Source organism: Dermacentor variabilis, chromosome 9 (assembly GCF_050947875.1).
Source record: "Dermacentor variabilis isolate Ectoservices chromosome 9, ASM5094787v1, whole genome shotgun sequence".
Classification (NCBI taxonomy): Eukaryota; Metazoa; Arthropoda; class Arachnida; order Ixodida; family Ixodidae; genus Dermacentor; species Dermacentor variabilis.
The window spans coordinates 74,741,755-74,759,881 of NC_134576.1; the positions used below are offsets into that span (position 1 = coordinate 74,741,755).

At 46.4% G+C, this 18,127-nt stretch overlaps 1 protein-coding gene across 4 annotated transcripts in view; it reads right to left on the reverse strand.

Annotated features, from left to right (window-relative positions):
* The window catches only part of LOC142592807 (neprilysin-1-like), a 187,358-nt gene that overhangs the window by 16,752 nt on the left and 152,479 nt on the right, over nucleotides 1–18,127 (reverse strand). For 3 of the 4 annotated variants that reach the window (XM_075704488.1, XM_075704490.1, XM_075704487.1), the window contains 4 exons: nucleotides 13,068–13,205; nucleotides 10,040–10,213; nucleotides 5,653–5,818; nucleotides 1,080–1,178 (listed from right to left, as the gene is read on the reverse strand). In XM_075704488.1, the coding sequence (XP_075560603.1) occupies nucleotides 1,080–1,178; nucleotides 5,653–5,818; nucleotides 10,040–10,213; nucleotides 13,068–13,205 (577 nt within the window). The remainder of the gene's footprint in view (nucleotides 1–1,079; nucleotides 1,179–5,652; nucleotides 5,819–10,039; nucleotides 10,214–13,067; nucleotides 13,206–18,127) is intronic. The other variant, XM_075704489.1, reaches the window with a different exon arrangement.

Sequence of the window (18,127 nt, forward strand, 5' to 3'; positions counted from 1 at the left end):
GTCCTCCACAAAGAAAGCAACAAAATCCCTATAAAGAAAGGCGTCAGACAGGGGGATACGATATCTCCAATGCTATTCACAGCATGTTTACAGGAGGTATTCAGAGGCCTGGAGTGGGAAGAATTGGGGATAAAAGTTGATGGAGAATACCTTAGCAACTTGCGATTCGCTGATGATATTGCCTTGCTTAGTAACTCAGGAGACCAATTGCAATGCATGCTCACTGACCTGGAGAGACAAAGCAGAAGGGTGGGTCTGAAAATTAATCTGCAGAAAACTAAAGTATTGTTTAACAGTCTTGGAAGAGAACAGCAGTTTACGATAGGTAGCGAAGCACTGGAAGTGGTAAGGGAATATATCTACTTAGGGCAGGTAGTGACCACGGATCCGGATCATGAGACTGAAATAACCAGAAGAATAAGAATGGGCTGGGGTGCGTTTGGCAGGCATTCTCAAATCATGAACAGCAGGTTGCCACTATCCCTCAAAAGGAAAGTGCATAACAGCTGCGTGTTACCAATACTCACATATGGGGCAGAAACCTGGAGGCTTACGAAAAGGGTTCTGCTGAAGTTGAGGACGACGCAACGAGCTATGAAAAGAAGAATGATGGGTGTAACGTTAAGGGATAAGAAAAGAGCAGATTGGGTGAGGCAACAAACGCGGGTAAACGACATCTTAGTTGAAATCAAGAAAAAGAAATGGGCATGGGCCGGACATGTAATGAGGAGGGAAGATAACCGATGGTCACTAAGGGTTACGGACTGGATTCCGAGGGAAGGCATGCGTAGCAGGGGGCGGCAGAAAGTTAGGTGGGCGGATGACATTAAGACGTTTGCAGGGACAACATGGCCACAATTAGTACATGACCGGGGTAGTTGGAGAAGTATGGGAGAGGCCTTTGCCCTGCAGTGGGCGTAACTAGGCTGATGATGATGATGATGAAACCATAATAGATAAATATTGCACTGGCGTCCCTCTCGACTAGTAGTGCGATTGATATTTTTACGAGCAGTTTCTTTTTTTATCGTAATAACGTGTACTCTCGTGTTAAAATGAAAGTACAGCGTAACACTCACCTGACGTGACAAGGGGTGTTGTTGTCAGTCCCATGTCTTCAATCGTTCCAATAACGAACAAGGACCCTACACTCATGTGCTTGTTGAGAGATATGATGACTGCAAAAAAAAAAGAAACAAAGGAGCGTTCTTTGTGCATACGGGACCTGTGTAGGGGTGCACACCTCATTGTTATTGTTTCAGTGCTGACAGCAGCTCGAATTCGACTTCAATACCCTCTGAATTATTTTTTGTTGTTAATATATACGTGCCTGATTCACAATATCAGACATACTGTATCAGGGTAGTGAAAAAGTAACGTCGCTCACGAAGTCTTGTTCAGATTTGACATTTCGGAACGCATGCTAGCTAGTTCCTTGTTCAAAACGCAGCGGATACAGCCAGCAGTGTCTGCTGCTCCGAAGGAACTCGTATGGAACTCGGAAGCTGAAATAATTTTGACTTTGTCTGTGACCTTAATTGTACACTAATTGTACACTTTTTTTTAGTAAGCCACTCGGCAAGACGCGTATTCATCTAGCCCCTTGACTAGGCATACTCTTTCAGTGCGACTACTGAGCGCTTGAAAGGCCCCTGGCCTCGCCCAAATGTTTTGTAGTGCACCAGCAGTTGTAAATGGCCGTTCAAGGCAGCGTTAGGCTAAGGTAGAAGCGAACAGATGCCTCAATGTTATGAATACGAGTAGGCGAGCTACGCTCACCACAGAGAAGCTCTCTCCAGTCGTTCGACAAGTGCTCGCACTCGAGACCCCTCTCCATCCTTCTCGGTCAGCCTCCGTTTAAGAAATGTCAAATCATGCCTCCAAACTTCTAAAAACCTACAAAACAACAGCGATGGCGTACGACTGCATAACTGCATAATCATCCCCTCCACCATTCCCTTTTTTATGTTTTCAGAGGTTCGGCTTTAAAGCTGGCAATGTTTTTGAGCCCCAGTGTATATGTGTATAGGAAAAGGCTACAATCTCGTGTTCTCTGCACTTTCCTTCCTGTTCAGGCAAAATAAAGTAAGACCCTTCTCGTTGTGCTTAATCCAAATAAGACAGAAGTTCACAGGAAGACAGGGGCTGGGAGCGTTGAGCAGCTGAGGCAACATTTAGGCAAATGGGTTCGTTTTTGTCAGGGCCTTGACGAAGACCCGTCCTCTTGTTGAAACGTTTAATCAGCTGAGGCATTCCTTGGTCAACCCTTGCTTGTTACGCTTAAGTATTATTAAAAGGACTGTAATGTATGCTGAAAGGTCGTATTATTATGCTGAAGTGTAATTATAATACAAACTGTGTCTTGCTGATTGAATTAAAAAGGAATATTATATTGCATTTTGTCTATACACGTATTTTATGTTGTTGTCTTTTGATTGGACTTATACCAGCATGATGCTACGAATCCGAATGCTCCACATACATCCGTATTTTTTGCATTTACGATATCTCGGTTATAAAAGGCAAAATCAAAATATCGGCGCTGAGGACCAACCCTTCCGTCTTTTGTCATAAGCCCCATCCCCTGTCACTTGTTGTCTAGCTGCCTTGCAGCCCTCTTCGTTAGCATGACGATTCGATACCTTGATTCCCAGGAAAGCGACCCTCCGAAAATAATCTGTTTGTCATCTTATCAGCTTTCATATTACAGCCTATTGGCCCACAAAAAAAAAAGAAAATTGCCTGCCGAGCGAAATGGCACTGAATGAGTACCGAAATAAACACCATTATTTAGGCAATTCGGGGAGCGTGCAGACACTGACTTGGTCGGGAAACAGTTCGTTAATTTCTATAAAATAAAGGTTGAAAATCTTCGCGAATGTGTGAAAACTTAGTGTTGTTGTTCACGTATATTTTTTTCGCTCAGTACTGCTACCAATATTCGATAGGTAATAAAAGCAGGTCATCGCTATGGTTTGAATATGCGTAATTTCGCCACGAAATATCCTGCGCCCATGCAAATTAATATTTTTGTGTTTGTCTTTAAAAGAAAGGCAGGTGTTGCGAAGTTACACACACACACACACACACACCGAAAGAAACACTAAACATCATCAAATTGCAGCGTTATCTTCTTTCTGACACCAGGACTCCGAACCAGCAAAGGATCGTCATTTGGCCATATCGATCCGGATTTATGTGCCACACGTGGAGCAAACTTTGTCGCCACCGTTTTATTTCGTTTCCCATACAGTCTTCCGCATAGCATTCCTGGCATGTTCAGACCAGCTTTCTTTCCGGCTGTACAGATATCCCACCAAAAATAAAAAGGCCCCATTCTGGAGAAAGAGCCGTCTAAAGAAAACGTGCGTCCACCCTTATAAGGTTGTACAGTCTGAAAATGTGGACTATTTGAGTAAGTATGCGCCGCTTCAATGGGACACTGGGCATGTGCCGCTCTTCAACGAACTTCTCTGACGCCAACTTGGGTCTCTGCGTGTACGGCACAAGGCTTAAGCGAACTTCACGGTTGCGCCGACAGAAGGCGCAGCCGTGAAGCGCGGGAGGAACCCGGGTGCAGTGCACGCATGATACATGACGCAGTTTGCTATTGTCTGACTTGGATAGCCATTGTGGATGAGTGGATGAGTGAGTGAGTGAGTGAGTGAGTGAGTGAGTGAGTGAGTGAGTGAGTGAGTGAGTGAGTGAGTGAGTGAGTGAGTGAGTGAGTGAGTGAGTGAGGGAGTGAGTGAGTGAGTGAGAAAAGTTTATTTCGAATCAAAACGATTCGCGTCCAGTCAGTTAGTGGGCTGGGGCAGCCGTCGAGGTTACGGCCAAGAGTTCTTGCCTCTCGGCGGATTCCTTGGCCTGCTGGACTGTGGATTAGTTTTGCAGGATGATTTTTTTTTAGTGAGCATGGTGGTGACCCACACTCTAGCAGGCATAAGCTTCCAAAATTCGTAGCCTGAAGCAATCTGCCACGGCGGAATCTTTTGCTGCGGTGTGCGGCATTGCAAAAGGCCCCAAGTGAGGTTCACGGTTGTGTGCTCGTTGCCCTCGTGGCAGCTCAAGGCTGAAATGTCTGTCGAGATCGGAATTTCTTTTTTTCAGTGTGCTGCTGAACAAAAAAAAAGAAATATGAAAGCGCGCGACAAGGCCTAAGGGACTACACATTGTAAAACGTGCTCTGCCATTCACTTATCTGTGATTGAATATGTCAGCTCAGAAAACCACGAATGCTTGTGAAATGGCCGGGTAGTATATATCGGCCGAGAAAGTAGCGTTTTTAGAATAGTGATCTTTCAATCGAATACTAATACTCCAAACATATGGGGATTTTCCCCATATGGGAAATTTCCACGTTAACACATTGAATCGATAGCAAATATTCTGTAGGTCCAATAAGCGGAAAATAAAAGAAGACTAAAGACGGTAGACCAAATTACACTTATCCCGCGCGTTGTGGGAATATACGTTAACGGAAAGCATTTGCCCCGCAAGACGTGATTGAATGGCATTTACGTTCGTGTGTACTTCGACTCGGCCATTGGGAATCGTTTAGTCGCCAACAAAAGCAGACCGACTCACACTTTCTAGGCGCCCGCTTTTATACACCGCAATTGTCACGTAAACCACCACAATACCATGTGTAGTAAACGCGCAATCATCTCGAGTAGAACGCATGACAGATAAGCGCCTTCACAACGTAACACACTTCCTTCTCTCTCAAGCACACACGTACGCACGCACGCACACGCGTTCTTGAACTCGCATAATCTGCTGCGTGAGCATAAGAAGCAGGTGGAGAACGCCTGATGCCACTATGAGACGCCTGCTTACAACTGGTTCGACTGCCGCTACGCAGAGGCTGCGGTTGAGGTAACACCTAACGCCACTGAGTATGATACACCTGCGTAGAGACATAGCCTGTGAAATCACGTTCGCAGAGAGAGAGAGAGAGAGAGAATGCTTGACGTCACGCTTCCAACAGACTTTGCGGGTCAGGCGCGGAGGCTGCCTGGACCGACGTTTGTTTGGCCTAGAAACGTCGGAAGAAAGAAAGCCCGAACAGCGAGAAAAACGATGCTTCGGATTAAAAAGATGAGTTATTTCGTACCACATACGCCATACTTTCCGAAAGATTATAAATGGAAATGACGCCCTCGTCACCCGGCTTAGATTGAGCAGTTCAAGCAGCTGGTGGCCTATAGAGCAAGTGCCGTTTATTTCGCAGGCGGACTATGATGCCATCCTGTTTATCACCCAAAAATAATATAATATCAAAATCGTTAGTCGAATACCGGTTCCTGCAGATTACCCCGGCTCTCGGAAAGTATAGTTATTGTCACAATGGGGGGGGGGGGGGGGGGCAACAAGACTTTCTGACTAGCAATGCCTGCTCACTAATGGCATTTTCTTGTTTCCTATTGTTTTTATTGTCCCGGTAATTTTCCGAGCTTTTGCAAACATGTCAGGGCCCCCTTACCTTACGCAAGCCTTCGGGCCTTAAGGAGAAAGTAAATAAATGAAAAATGACAAGTACGTAATATGCATTAAAATATTCGAACGTTGGCGCACACAGAAAGTGTTCCGACAGGGCTCATATATACGCGTGTGTGTACGGATGTATTACAAAAACGTGGCGAAGCTTACGCTCATTCTCCAAGTCCATTATCTTGTACACCATCGTCGCGTTCTCCGCACTGACGCCGTACGGAGCCAACGTGTCTGCGTAGAAGTCCACGCCATGTTGGGTCGACTTCGTCAGCAGCGAGTGGCGGTATTGGTGCCACAGTTCTTCAGCGTGGCTAAGCGTGAACTGCACATCAAGTGAACACAAATGCCTCGGTGGTCAAGGCTGTTCAGTCTCCTCGGCGAAACCGCAAAAAAAAAAGCCCTCTGAATGTTATTTTTTTTTAGAAATTCATGTGAAGCAAAGGGTCGGTGAAAACAAATTCACCAGAGATCTAAGACGTCGACTGGCTTAAAGGCCGAAAGCAACAAAATTTTGGACCGCGAAAGAAGGCCTACTTTCAGATAGTGTAAATATAGACCACCCTCCACGCAAAATTTTACTCTTGAAACGATGCGCGACGAAAGGCTTGCCAACGTAAACGTTTCGAATATCGAAATTAAAAAGAAAAAAAATTGCGATGCCTTCTTGAACGGGAACTGTGGTGAGGGAATGCGTTTGAATGGTAATGATGTGGGTGTGCGTGCGTGCGTACGCGTCTGGGGGTGTCGGTGTGTGTGAGTCTGCGTGTGGGTGTGTTTATTAATTGGTTAATTAGGTCGCTTAATTAATTAAGACTATTTATGTAGTTAGGTAGAATGAAAAATAATCTGAGTATCTCCAAGTGACGGCAAACAACATTACCATGGTTCTGTCTAGCTATACGTGGTATTCGCATATATTCAAACTCTGGCCAAAGTTAGCTGGGACAGTCTGTATGTACGCTTGAATGTACGCTATGCAAAAAAAAGTACATTGGACAAAAAGAAGGTCATTGCTCTTTAACAATCACAAATCCCTCGCCAACATGTTGCCGAATCTGCCGATCTCTTAAACTCGGCCGCCTCCCTTACCACTCATCTGATATGCTCAAAGTCAGGTTACCTTATTCTGGGTTCCGTTCAAATTATGTTTTAGAGAAGCCCGCGAATCCTTTCTTATTTACGGTATAAGATTGATGCCGCCGCGTTTGGTCTAAATGAAAGAGTGAGAAGACTGATCTGCTTGTACGGGTAGCCCGTCATTTCTTCCCCCGTTTTTTTTTCTTTTTCTTGCGGTATACAAGTATATGTAGACACTCCAGGTAAATTTACGCCATCGTCGTCGGCGTAATAAGTGCCGTAACATCGCGGCCGCGCGCTGTATGATGTGGGTGAGAGTGAAAGCTTGCGAGGGCGAGCCGAGAAACCTGGTGGTTCGATCTCGCGCCCGCAAGGCAGCACAGGGGGAAGGAAAGGGGGCGTTCTACTGGTTCTACTCCAGCGGCGACAGCGTCTGCCTGTGTGCTCAGCGCGGCAGCGCGGGCCTTATCTCGAATGCGATATGCTGTAGCTACAGGGCACATGCGCGCCGAGGGTTCACGGCGTCGTGTGCGTTGCTTTCGCTGCTCGCGTTGAAGCGAGAGGCAACATGAAGGGCAATTCGCTCGATGCCGCTCTTTCTGACGTCAGAGTTTTGATAGCGAGTGTCCGTGGTCATCGAGTCAGATGTGTTCGTGCTTGCCTGTGCGCTTTTGAGACCGTGCTTGTTATTTCAGTTGACCAATGTCTGCTAGTTTATACGGCCGATAAAACTACTATCCTTACTTTGTATAGCTGTCTAATAACTTCCTGATAGCTTGGCACCTTTTCGGTGACGGCTTTTGTGGTCAACTTGCTAACTCATTTGTTCGTTTCTTTTTCGCGCTTTGCATTTTAAGGTCACGTTTTGTAAGCGCCATCCATGTATAAATGTGCCCAGCTGTTCCTTAGAACGATTTTCTTCGTTCTTCATGTAAACATATCTGCAGCCGGTTGACATGCGCATGTATATTAACCACAGTGGCGCCATGGATTGCTTGTATTCAGATATAGGATGAAGACTGGACCCCAGCCGAAATGCCTGTAAATCACTTGAACACGAGATGATTCATTTTTTGTGCTATTTTTCAATGCAAAATTGACATAGAGAAATGCGCATGACTTTTGATTCCAAAGAGCAGCCGGTCAAGCAACAAAGGCGCTCCGTGTTTCGACAATATTAGCCAGGCTATGCGGAAATGATTGTTCGCGTTTATTTATTTATTGCAATTGAAGTAAATGGTAGGGGAACGAGTATAGGTTTGTGGCAGCACAACAGTGACGTGTCCTGTCTTTTAAGTTCTCGGGTTAATTATGAATTTTGCATTAAAACTTAACAGAGGCATACTGAACTGTAGATTACAGAATGCTAGATTTACTGCATGTTCTCTTTAGGCGTGATACGACGCATGCAGAAAGATTTATTTGCCCTCTCAAACGAAGGGTGACTAGTCTGTATTTGTTGAAAAATAAAGAGGTTAATGTCTGAGTGGTGCAAGATAAATTAACAATAATATCTTGGGTCCTACGTGCCGAAACCATGATGTGATTATGAGGCAAGCCGTAGTGGGAGACCGGATATTGTGACCACCTGGGGATCTTTAGCGTGCTCCCAATGCGTGGCACACGGACGTTTTTGCATTTCGTCCCAGTGATGTGCGTGAAAAGCATAAAGTGCGTGGGTTAATTAGGGTCCTCGCAGTAAATTACTTATTGCGGCACTCGAAAGCATTACACTAGTTCTATGCCTATGTTCTCCCCCTATACCCCAGGGAGAACCAAACCAAGAACCAAACGTGAAGGAAGTGATGGGCCATCATTCCTTGCAAGCTGTGATCTCCATTCTACATGTCTGGCTTTGTTGTTTCGCGCTAGATTCACTTTATCATGATGGGCCATGCCACGGATTATGAGCTCATAAAGCTCGTGAAGCGTAAACTCGTACAGGACAGTGTGCACCCTGATCATCGTGCACACTGTCTCCAACTTCTAGCACATTGACACGTTTGTTTCTTCAGACAGGTGCACATTTGCGCTTAAGCGTCTCCGTTCAAGTGTCGCTTGTTTACGCTTAGCTTCTGCGTCTCCAGTGACGTCTTGAACTTCCGTTCCCAAAAATAAGTTCGCTGCAATGGAGTAGAATGAGGAGTAGGAACAAAAAAGGGAAACGAAAGAAGACAGACAATTTCCTTCGATCGGATCATCCTGGAGTGCTGTCGATGAATAGCTGGGGCCATAGTGGTGCATTGCCTCCGCGAGGGGCTTTAAGGGGACCCTGCAGCGCGTTTTCCGGGTGACCATATTTGCTCTAAATCTAGTCTTAGCATATGATAGAATACAGGGCAACCTTATGAAAAATTGACTCACACAAACCCATGCTATTGGCCAGAGGAACATCAACATACTAGCGAAACGAGAGTTACGCCCCACTCGAATCTTCCCTGTCCTATATATGCCACATTTAAGCTTCCCATGACGTCACGTGATGACACCGATAGCTCGGAAGTCGGCGCGTCGTTGTTGCCAAGCCTGTTTAGTCTATTGGCCCCCGCGATCAGGCGGCGAACGGCCCAATATCGGAGGCCATGGATTCACTTTCATGGTTACAACAGCTTCCGACAGGGGGCCGCTGGCGCACCAAAGTGCTACAATGTGGTCGGCATGTCATGTGACATTCCCATGGTTGAAATAGGGAGCCTACATACGGCGGTGATGTTGGCTCCCTATAGATTGCAAGGCCCCACCCGTGGCTGTGCGATAGTCAAAGTAGTTTCAAAACGTATTGACGTTGCTTTTTTTCGCAGAACTTGCAGTATCGTACGAACGTAAATTGCACAGTACATTTTAACCAATCATTATAGCGTCGCTCCTTGACGTCACGTCCTGTCTACGAAGTACACAAAATCAATGAATCGAGGTGGTGCTAGATGGTGCCGCTCAACAAGCTTTCCTTGGCGTTTTACAAGGCCCCTTTAAACATCTAATCGCTCAGTGTAGCGCAAACTAATGAAATGCATGGAAAACTTTTGTTAGCGTGCTTAAAGTATTATGAACGTAAATTTGATAGCTCAGTAAAAGCGCAGATTGCGTAGCAATATGATTGGTGACACTTGCAACGGATAACGCTGACACAGCTGGACAAATAAACTACCGGGTTTGAGTGACTTTGACAGGGAACGTCTTTAGCGGCCACCATCTGAAAGCATGCAGGGCCCTCATTATACGCAAGTATGCTGCAATACCCGTAGTATTTCTGTACACGAGTTCTTGCAGAGAGGCACTTTCAGTTGTTCAAAAGCCTTCCCAAAAGGACCATTGCGGGTCAAGCTACTGAGTGCTCTTAGTGTAATCTGCAAAGTTGTAGGTTAAATTAATAATCGTCAGTATTATATTCAATATTAAATGTAAAACCAAAGGCTGCAGCAAGATTAGCAAAAGAAAGGACAAACAAGACTGACTATATGCGCACCTCGATGGACCGTTTCCTTTCAATGAATGAGCGCTCAGAGGGCCTGACAGCGAAGACAGCCTCGACGCCAAAATCGAGTGAGCAGCGCACTATCATGTCCACGGGGTCGATAGAAGGGTTCAAGTTGTTCAAGTCCAAGCCCAGCGTCGCAAGCCACGCAGTCAAGTCGCCCACCTGCGAACAGTCAGTGCGTATTCAAGAGTTTCTCCGCGATACTGAACCATGAAAACAGGCTATATATATACATCAAAACTGACAAAAACAGTACTGCATGGGACGTTACTCGGCGCACAGTTTATTGAAGTGCATCGTGCGCTATTGAAGCCCTCACGGAGAGAGTAGTGTGTCAGGTTATATTACAGCGAAGCTGTATATGACTAGGATACCGGGATTTCTTCGTCTCCGTCATCAGACAATTCAACCAATCACAACCGAAGGCGCGCGCTCCGCGCGACGCTGGATTCTTTGAAGCACCACCAGATGGCGCTCGTCTCCGCGCATCCGCGGCTCTGGCCGTGCGGGGACAAGAAAAAAAAACAGAACTAGAAAGCTAGCCTTCGCGTACAGCGTTCGCCGCAAGCGTTTTCCGGAAAGGTTACGGTTGCATAAGCTGCAGTTACAAAGCAAGGAGTGACTTCACTACACTTTCAAGCTTAAAAGAAGAAGCCGCCTAGAAACTGACTTCATTTGTGTTGCGATTGCGCTATGGAAAGGCCACGCATAGTTAGGGCTCCGAATAGCCGCATGAAGACCCGACCAGAGCAGGCGGGAACAGCAACGCCAGTAAGCACAACGGCGCCGTGCTCAGGCTGGGCAGGACGCAGCGGTTCCTGGCCAAAGCAAGCTATGCACAGTAAGGACGTCTGAAGAGCAGCACGAATACGATAAGCTACGAAAGGAACAGCAACGTCGGTATGCGCAATGGCGTTGTTCTCAAGCTCGGCAGAAGCCGATTCAAAGCTACGTCACATTGGTCTATCGAATCAGGTGATATATATACCACAGCTTCGCTGACCAACCGCTTTCACAGCGTGAACTGGAGCCATTTTTTTTTTACCTAATGTATAGATTTGGACCTTATAAACCACTTGCTCGGGCTTTCATTTTTTCTTGCACTGTCCCACTGCCTCTCTTGAGAAGTCGAAAATACCTGTCATCAGACAAGAGACGCGCCATGCAAGATTCTGAACCACCCATACTCACCTCTACCTACCAGACCACCCCGAAGCCGAACAACCATGCATCCTGGGCTTTCACCTCTAAACCAACGGTAGTGCCATTAATGCCATACAAACGCATGTTCGAGACAGTCTATCGAGTCCTACGCGTGCTCGATCGTATCACCTCCAAGCATGACGGTTGAAAGGAAAAACTCGCGCAAGCCCTCGCCCGTCAGCCTCAGTCCTTTACTTACCTACTTCGACCGAAACGCACCAACTGTCGCAACTTCTCACCAGGAAACGTTATAAGTAGGCATATAAAAGCTCGTAATGCAGTAAGTTCAACGACTTGTGACATAATTAGAAGTCACCACAACCAGCTGAAACATTTTTGAATACATCTTTTTAAGATAAACGTGCATATCTCATATAGAATAGGCACCGCTACGGTGACCTTTCCGAACTAATGGCAGCGCTACGCAGTGCAGTAAAGCCACCAATTAAATTTTAACAACAAACGATCGAATTCTTTCAGTCAGAATTTTCCTGTCTCTTCTGCGAACTCCGAGAAACCAATGGGGTCGTTCACGTGACGTCACCAAAGAGAAAAGCTCTCAATTATTCCATGTATACGATCTGCTAGCATACCTTTGCAATGCAATCGCATGCCCGCTCTAAGTCCTTGTCGCCTCCCTTGCCTCTAGTGCATAATAAACTGATTTCACACCATGCATAGCGTGTTTTAAGCATCAAATGCTTTCAGCTCCCGTTGTCGGCGACCTTCAAGTGACCTTGAGCGAGAAGCCAGAGCCGTTATCCGGGCACTCAACCGAGAACATACCTTCCCAAACAAGTTACAGAAAAATATCGCTTTCGAGTTCTTCCGAACGTTTATTCAGAGTATCACTCAAGCTATAACTTCTAGAAGGCTGAAGTTTTATTTGTCATTTCCAATAGCGGCGTTCAAAAGGCAGACGCAGGGCATATGTACCTAATTGTCATTGTTTTGACCACGTGTGCAGCAGTAATTCCATGTAGCCAAAAGGTGGAATGTCCTGAGATGCTATTCTTAGACATCGGCGAATTCCACTAGGTTGTATAATTCGACTTCCTGACAGTTCCGATTGGCCCAAAGGACTACAGAAGTACGACCTCTTTGATTGGCTCAAAATTCCGCCATAATAGGATTTGACAATGTGGCCGAAATCAACAATGTCCAGAATGATATCCCTGGTGAGAGGAAAGTAACGATGCTTTCAAACAAGAAAACAAAAACAAACGTGACATTCAGTACTGACGTAGTGTGTACGAACCACATAGAAAAGTATACGAGGAGGAGGCAGCGCCCGCGCGGGAGGTAGCGAAGGCGAGAGAAAAACCGCTAATGAGCATAGAGAGCTTCCGGGGTCTCTTAAAGGGACACTAAAACCACAATAGTAAACCGAGCTAGATCGACAGAGTATTTGTCCAGAAGTATATCATCGTATTTATGTGGGCCAATACACTTTGCTGCGTAGAAAATTTCCTCCGGAGTTCCCGCTGCTGCTTCTCAGTTTGAACCGCCCGCGCCAAGACGGAGGAGTCGGCGTAATCTTCACGCGACCACCTTCTAAACCGTTCCGTGCGAATCAGAACTGCTGACATCACACATGTGATGTGCACCACACAGTCCACGCCAGATGGCGCCACTCCCGATTTTCTATTTTTGTCAGTTTCTCACTACGGAAGCTCTGTTTTCGTTCCGAATGAGGAATATGGCAAATATTACCAAAGAATAATCTTCCAATCGAGCTCGAATTGATATTTTTGATTAGGTAAGGAAATGCGCGCTTAGAGCTCACAACCTGTCAGTATTCTCGCGTACTGACCTCGCTGCGGTGCGATGAGGCCAGCGCCACGCAAGCCTTGAAGAGTCCCGCAGCCTTATGCCAGGCCTTCTGCCCCGTAGCCGGCACCGTCGTCTCGCCAATGGACGCAATGGTGTAACTTCGCATGACTGCATTCGCCTGCGAATGAACATGAAACTCCTGCAATTCTACGCGGACTACTCTAACAGCATGCAGCGAGAATGTTTTTTTTAGCGCGCGATCCTCGAAACACACTTACGCGGCACGAGAAACGCTGCTGGTGCCCTTTAAACACGCTATATATATATATATATATATATATATATATAGCTTATAAGTGGCCCGGTAAAAGAGGAATAAGCATCATCATTTGTTAAAACTTCATATTTCATCGGTGCAATGTTCTTAGTGTTACACCTGCTCTCTTCCTATTCATGTGTTTAAGCAATGAATTGCAGAATTTGAACATTATATGTGACAGTTAAACAATGGAATCATAATTCTAGTTGCTTTATTATGCCAGGTATGAATTCATTCGGTTTCAATATCTGCACACGTTCAATTGACAGGTGGCTGAGTCAGTAGTGACTATTGGGCAACATAATTAGCCGTTCTCATATTTGGATTAAGCAGGGTTCAATGATGCTGGAGTCGACAATTCAAACGCGAGAAGCTTGCCGACGAAGGCGGTGATAAACCATACCGCAATTGTTTTGTTTTTTTGTTGATCTCAGCTTTCAAGAGCTGCGTTTTGTTTTGTCGCATTTCTGACGAGTTGCGTCGGCAGAGTTGACACAATGCTTGTGGCAAGCGTTACTGTGTCAGCGCAAAAGCCTACTTCCACCTTCCACATCAAGCCTGTCAAATGACAACGCTTTCAAATTCGCGTCGGTCGTTGAACTGCAGATAATGCGAGGAGCGTCGAGATCTGTGTAAGTTGGTGGCATAATAAATTAGGAGCGCGAAGGCTAGACTTCGGAAAGGACGAAAATCGCGCCGTCTTTCAACAGGTTGCTTCTCGAAATAAAATCAAAATGTAGGACGCCCGAAAAGTGGAATGCAGGTAATGAAAAGCATCGCTCATATAAACTCTACAAAATCAATGACATATGAAACAGTCAAACATGGGCGTGGAGCCCCCGGCTACAGGTCCCGAACAGTCACATGTCAAGTTAACAAAATCCATTTCTAACTGCCTATCCAGACAGGCCAACAATGCGATGCAGTACTTCGCGCCAGAGATTTTCAGGTTTTCGAGTATTTCTCTAGTGTTTCTTGTCTCTGACAAGTGAGTAGCATTCAGAACTAAGCACCCGCCGATAAGCGTTATCGTGCGGAAGCGAAATTTCTCGCATTTCTCCCTAACCGGTGGTTGAGGCGAGCGAATCTGGGGCAAATATCGTATGCAGTGCAACCGTAAAGAAGAACATACACACGATTGCTAGATACATAAATTCTTGATTCAATCGGCTGAAATCGTGCAATGTAAGATTAAGCGACATATAATATCCCTTAACTAACCACACCCTGACTCTGTCACAATCCCCTGGCCCATTGGTAACCTAGGGCAAGAACTTCAAGATGGGCGTCGCTACCCTGATTATATTTAAATTTGTTACGTCCGCTGAACCAACTTCCAGGTGAGTTATATTGACCAGTATAGATGAACTGGTTAGTATTTTCCTTTTGATCTGTCTATATATCTCAACGACACCTTAGGGCACACCGGACTTTTCTTTTATAAGCTTAGCAAGCACTGCAAATCGACTTTAAATGATTTAGGGTAAGAAATTTTCAGAAAAGTCACGCAATTAGCTGACGTATAGAAGCAAAATAAATTTTCCGATGTCATAATGCGACGAGGTAAGCTAGACTTTGTTAACGATACTTAGATTATTATGACACCGCGCAGCACACACTTTTTTTCCCTACACCTCGATCAGCTGCTGGTGGCTATTCGCGCGCTATACAAATGGGTCGCGTGACATGGTTGACAGCATACCCGTGGCCCAGGGTGGTCCTAAAGTAAGGGCAAACGGGCTCTGGTAAAAGTCAACAGTGTTGAAATTTGGGCCTGTTGGCAAGTCACCTTGACGGCATTTTTTTTAAGTGATACGCAAGCAATAAAGGGACGCCGAGAAGGAACGGCACAGACAGCGCTAACTTCTAACAAGGAGTTTACTTCCGGTAAATAACGGCAATGTTTTTTTTTTTTTAAAGAAGGCCGTCGGAATAAGTATGCTGATTGTAGCATATGCTGCCATATATCGAATACCGTTATTTTCTGGGAATACCTGAATTGTCCAAAACCGGCAGTTGAGCGAATGAGCGTATAAGAGAGCACGCTAGTAGTGAAAACAAATCCTCGCCAGATGACTTTAATGCCCTTCATTGCAGCGAGTGTGGTTTGCGTTACCCGAGTTCAACGGTACACACGTCATTGGAAACAATAAATGTGAACTGATCCGCCTAATTACTGAATACGCTCACATTGAGGCATCTCGTGAAGCGTGAGTGAGCAAATCGTTTTGCAAAGAAAGAAATGAACTTCTACGCCGGCGTCAGCGCTATTAACGACTGCTTTGTTTGTTTGTCATGCATAACTATTAGCGTTCACTTCGTTAGCCTTGTGAGTGGACACGTGGGTGTGACGTAAAGCATGGGTCATAAAGAAAGTGTCGTCCTTTCCCTTAACTAAAACCGTTTTTGGAAGTTAGCGCAGGTCTGTGTCACGTTCCTGGTCCACGCGTCCGTGTATTGAGAGGGCTACACTATATGCTCTGCACCTGTATGCTCGATTTGTGAAATCTAGGGATCCAAGCCCTGCTCAGGGAGTTTAAGAAATATAGAAATAATCTCACAAATCAGCTTACAGCTGCTAAGGATGCTTATTTCGTGGGAATTTTTAGTGACCAAGCCAATCAGAAAAGTGATGTAATCTGGCGCAAATTGAATGCTTTGTTAAAGCCTAATTCAATTTCAGCTATTCCAGATGTTTTGTGTCATAACGGGCAGAAACTTTCCGGAAATGCTATACCAAACGCGTTTAATGAAATCGTCTCATTGAAGCCTCAGTTAAATGACGTTGATGGCCTCAAGAGCTATACTCAGTTCCTGCCTGTAAGCGCGTTTAGCAACACTCCATTTCTTGCCTGAACTAGCCCCTTAGAAGTCTTTTCTTGCTTCAGCGATATAGTGTTGCGTTTCGCCTGCGACACGTGGTTTTGCCGGCGCGACTGCGGCGGGGCGGCAGACATTTTGGCCCGATCGTCGTCGCCGCAACGCTCATCGGCAGGTGTTTCCAGGCGCGACTGCGGCGATGCGACCGCCAAGGATCACCCTCGCATTCCAGTCATTGTTCCAGAACCAGGCGCTGCGAAAGCAGGGATCATCCTCTCATTACAGTCATTGTGCCCGACCGGCAGCGCTACGACAGGGTGCTACGAGATCGTGCTCGACATGGTGCTACGGCAGCGCTACGACAGGGTGCTACGAGATCGTGCTCGACATGGTGCTACGGCAGCGCTTCGACAGTGTGCGTCACCATTAGCCCATTGTACATTCACGTGCTCGTCTTTTGAGGGGTTCCTTCTTGCCCTCAACTGCGAGAGTATAAAAACAGCTGCCCCGGACGCCAAAAGGAGGGCTCCGATTTCTTCTGTTGAGTGAAGTGCTCTCCCGTCTCCCTACTTCGGTCAAACCTGACCGCCAACTCTTTGCGATGTTAAAATAAACAAGTTGTTTTGTTGTTACCAGTCGACTCATGCTTTGCCGGGACCTTCGGATGCTTCCAGTTGTACCCCAGGCCGCCAGGCCAACGCTACCCTTGGGGCTTGCGACCCAGGTACAACCACGGGCGTCAGCGCCGAGTTCCCAACCGATCGTACCAGCGGTGCGATCCAAACATCTGGTTGGCAGCGGTGAGATCGCCTCCGACTTCAAACAACTGTCTGCCAGCGGTGAGATCGCAACAACGGAGGCCAGCAGCGAAGAGATGCAGTTGACTGTATGCTGAGCAGCTCAACGACGATCCGGGAGCAGTGCAACGAGCCCTGTGTGACGACTGGTTGCCTGCAGCGGAACGACTGCGCGGAACTCTTGACTGCGAGGTTTGGTGAGTGCGGGACTTTCTTCTTCTGAGCTTTGCCAGGCTTTTGTTAGTGTCAGAAACAGAGCTGGTAATTGTGGTTGTCGTTGCTGCCGGGTTAGTTTGCGGCAAGACAATAGTAAGCAGTAGAGAAAGCAGCATTCAGAGCAGCCATGGATTTGAAGTCGTTGCGCAAACCGAAATTGTTGGAGCTTGCAAGAGAGTTGGGTCTGGATGTCTCAGACAAACTAAGAAAACCTGAACTGCTAAAGGCTATTCTTGAGTTAGAGGCTGAGGATGACGAGCTGTCGGAATGCCTTGAGACCATTGAAGAGAGGGAGACTGCAAAAAGACAGGAGCGCGAACTACAAGAACAGAAAGAAAAAGAAGAGCGTGAACGTAAAGAACAGAAAGAGCGAGAGCAACAAGAGCGTGACCGTCAACACGCTTTGGAAATGAAGCGTCTTGAGGTAGAGATGGAACGCGCTCGTAATGGAAGTCAGGCACACGGTGCAGGAGAACGCGTATTGTTCAAAATGACTGACCTGATGCGGCCGTTTAAGCTTGGAGAGGACATTGGTTTGTTCCTGGTTAACTTTGAGCGAACGTGCGAGAAGCAGGGGTTCTCTCGGGAAACGTGGCCACAGCGCTTGCTCACTTTGTTACCCGGCGAGGCGGCCGACGTAGTCGCTCGCTTGGATAGAGAGGAGGCAGAGGACTTCGACACAGTGAAATCGAGTCTTCTAAAAAAGTACCGGCTGTCTGCGGAGGCGTTCCGTCGGAAGTTTCGGGAAAATGAGAAAGGCAGAAGTGAGTCATATACAGAGTTTGCGTATAGGCTTATGTCGAACATGCAGGAGTGGCTCAAAGAAGAGAAAGCGTTTGGTGACCACGATAAAGTTCTGCAGTGTTTCGGGCTAGAACAGTTTTATAGTCGGTTACCGGAGAACGTGCGATACTGGGTCTTGGATAGGCCAGACGTTTGTACGGTGGC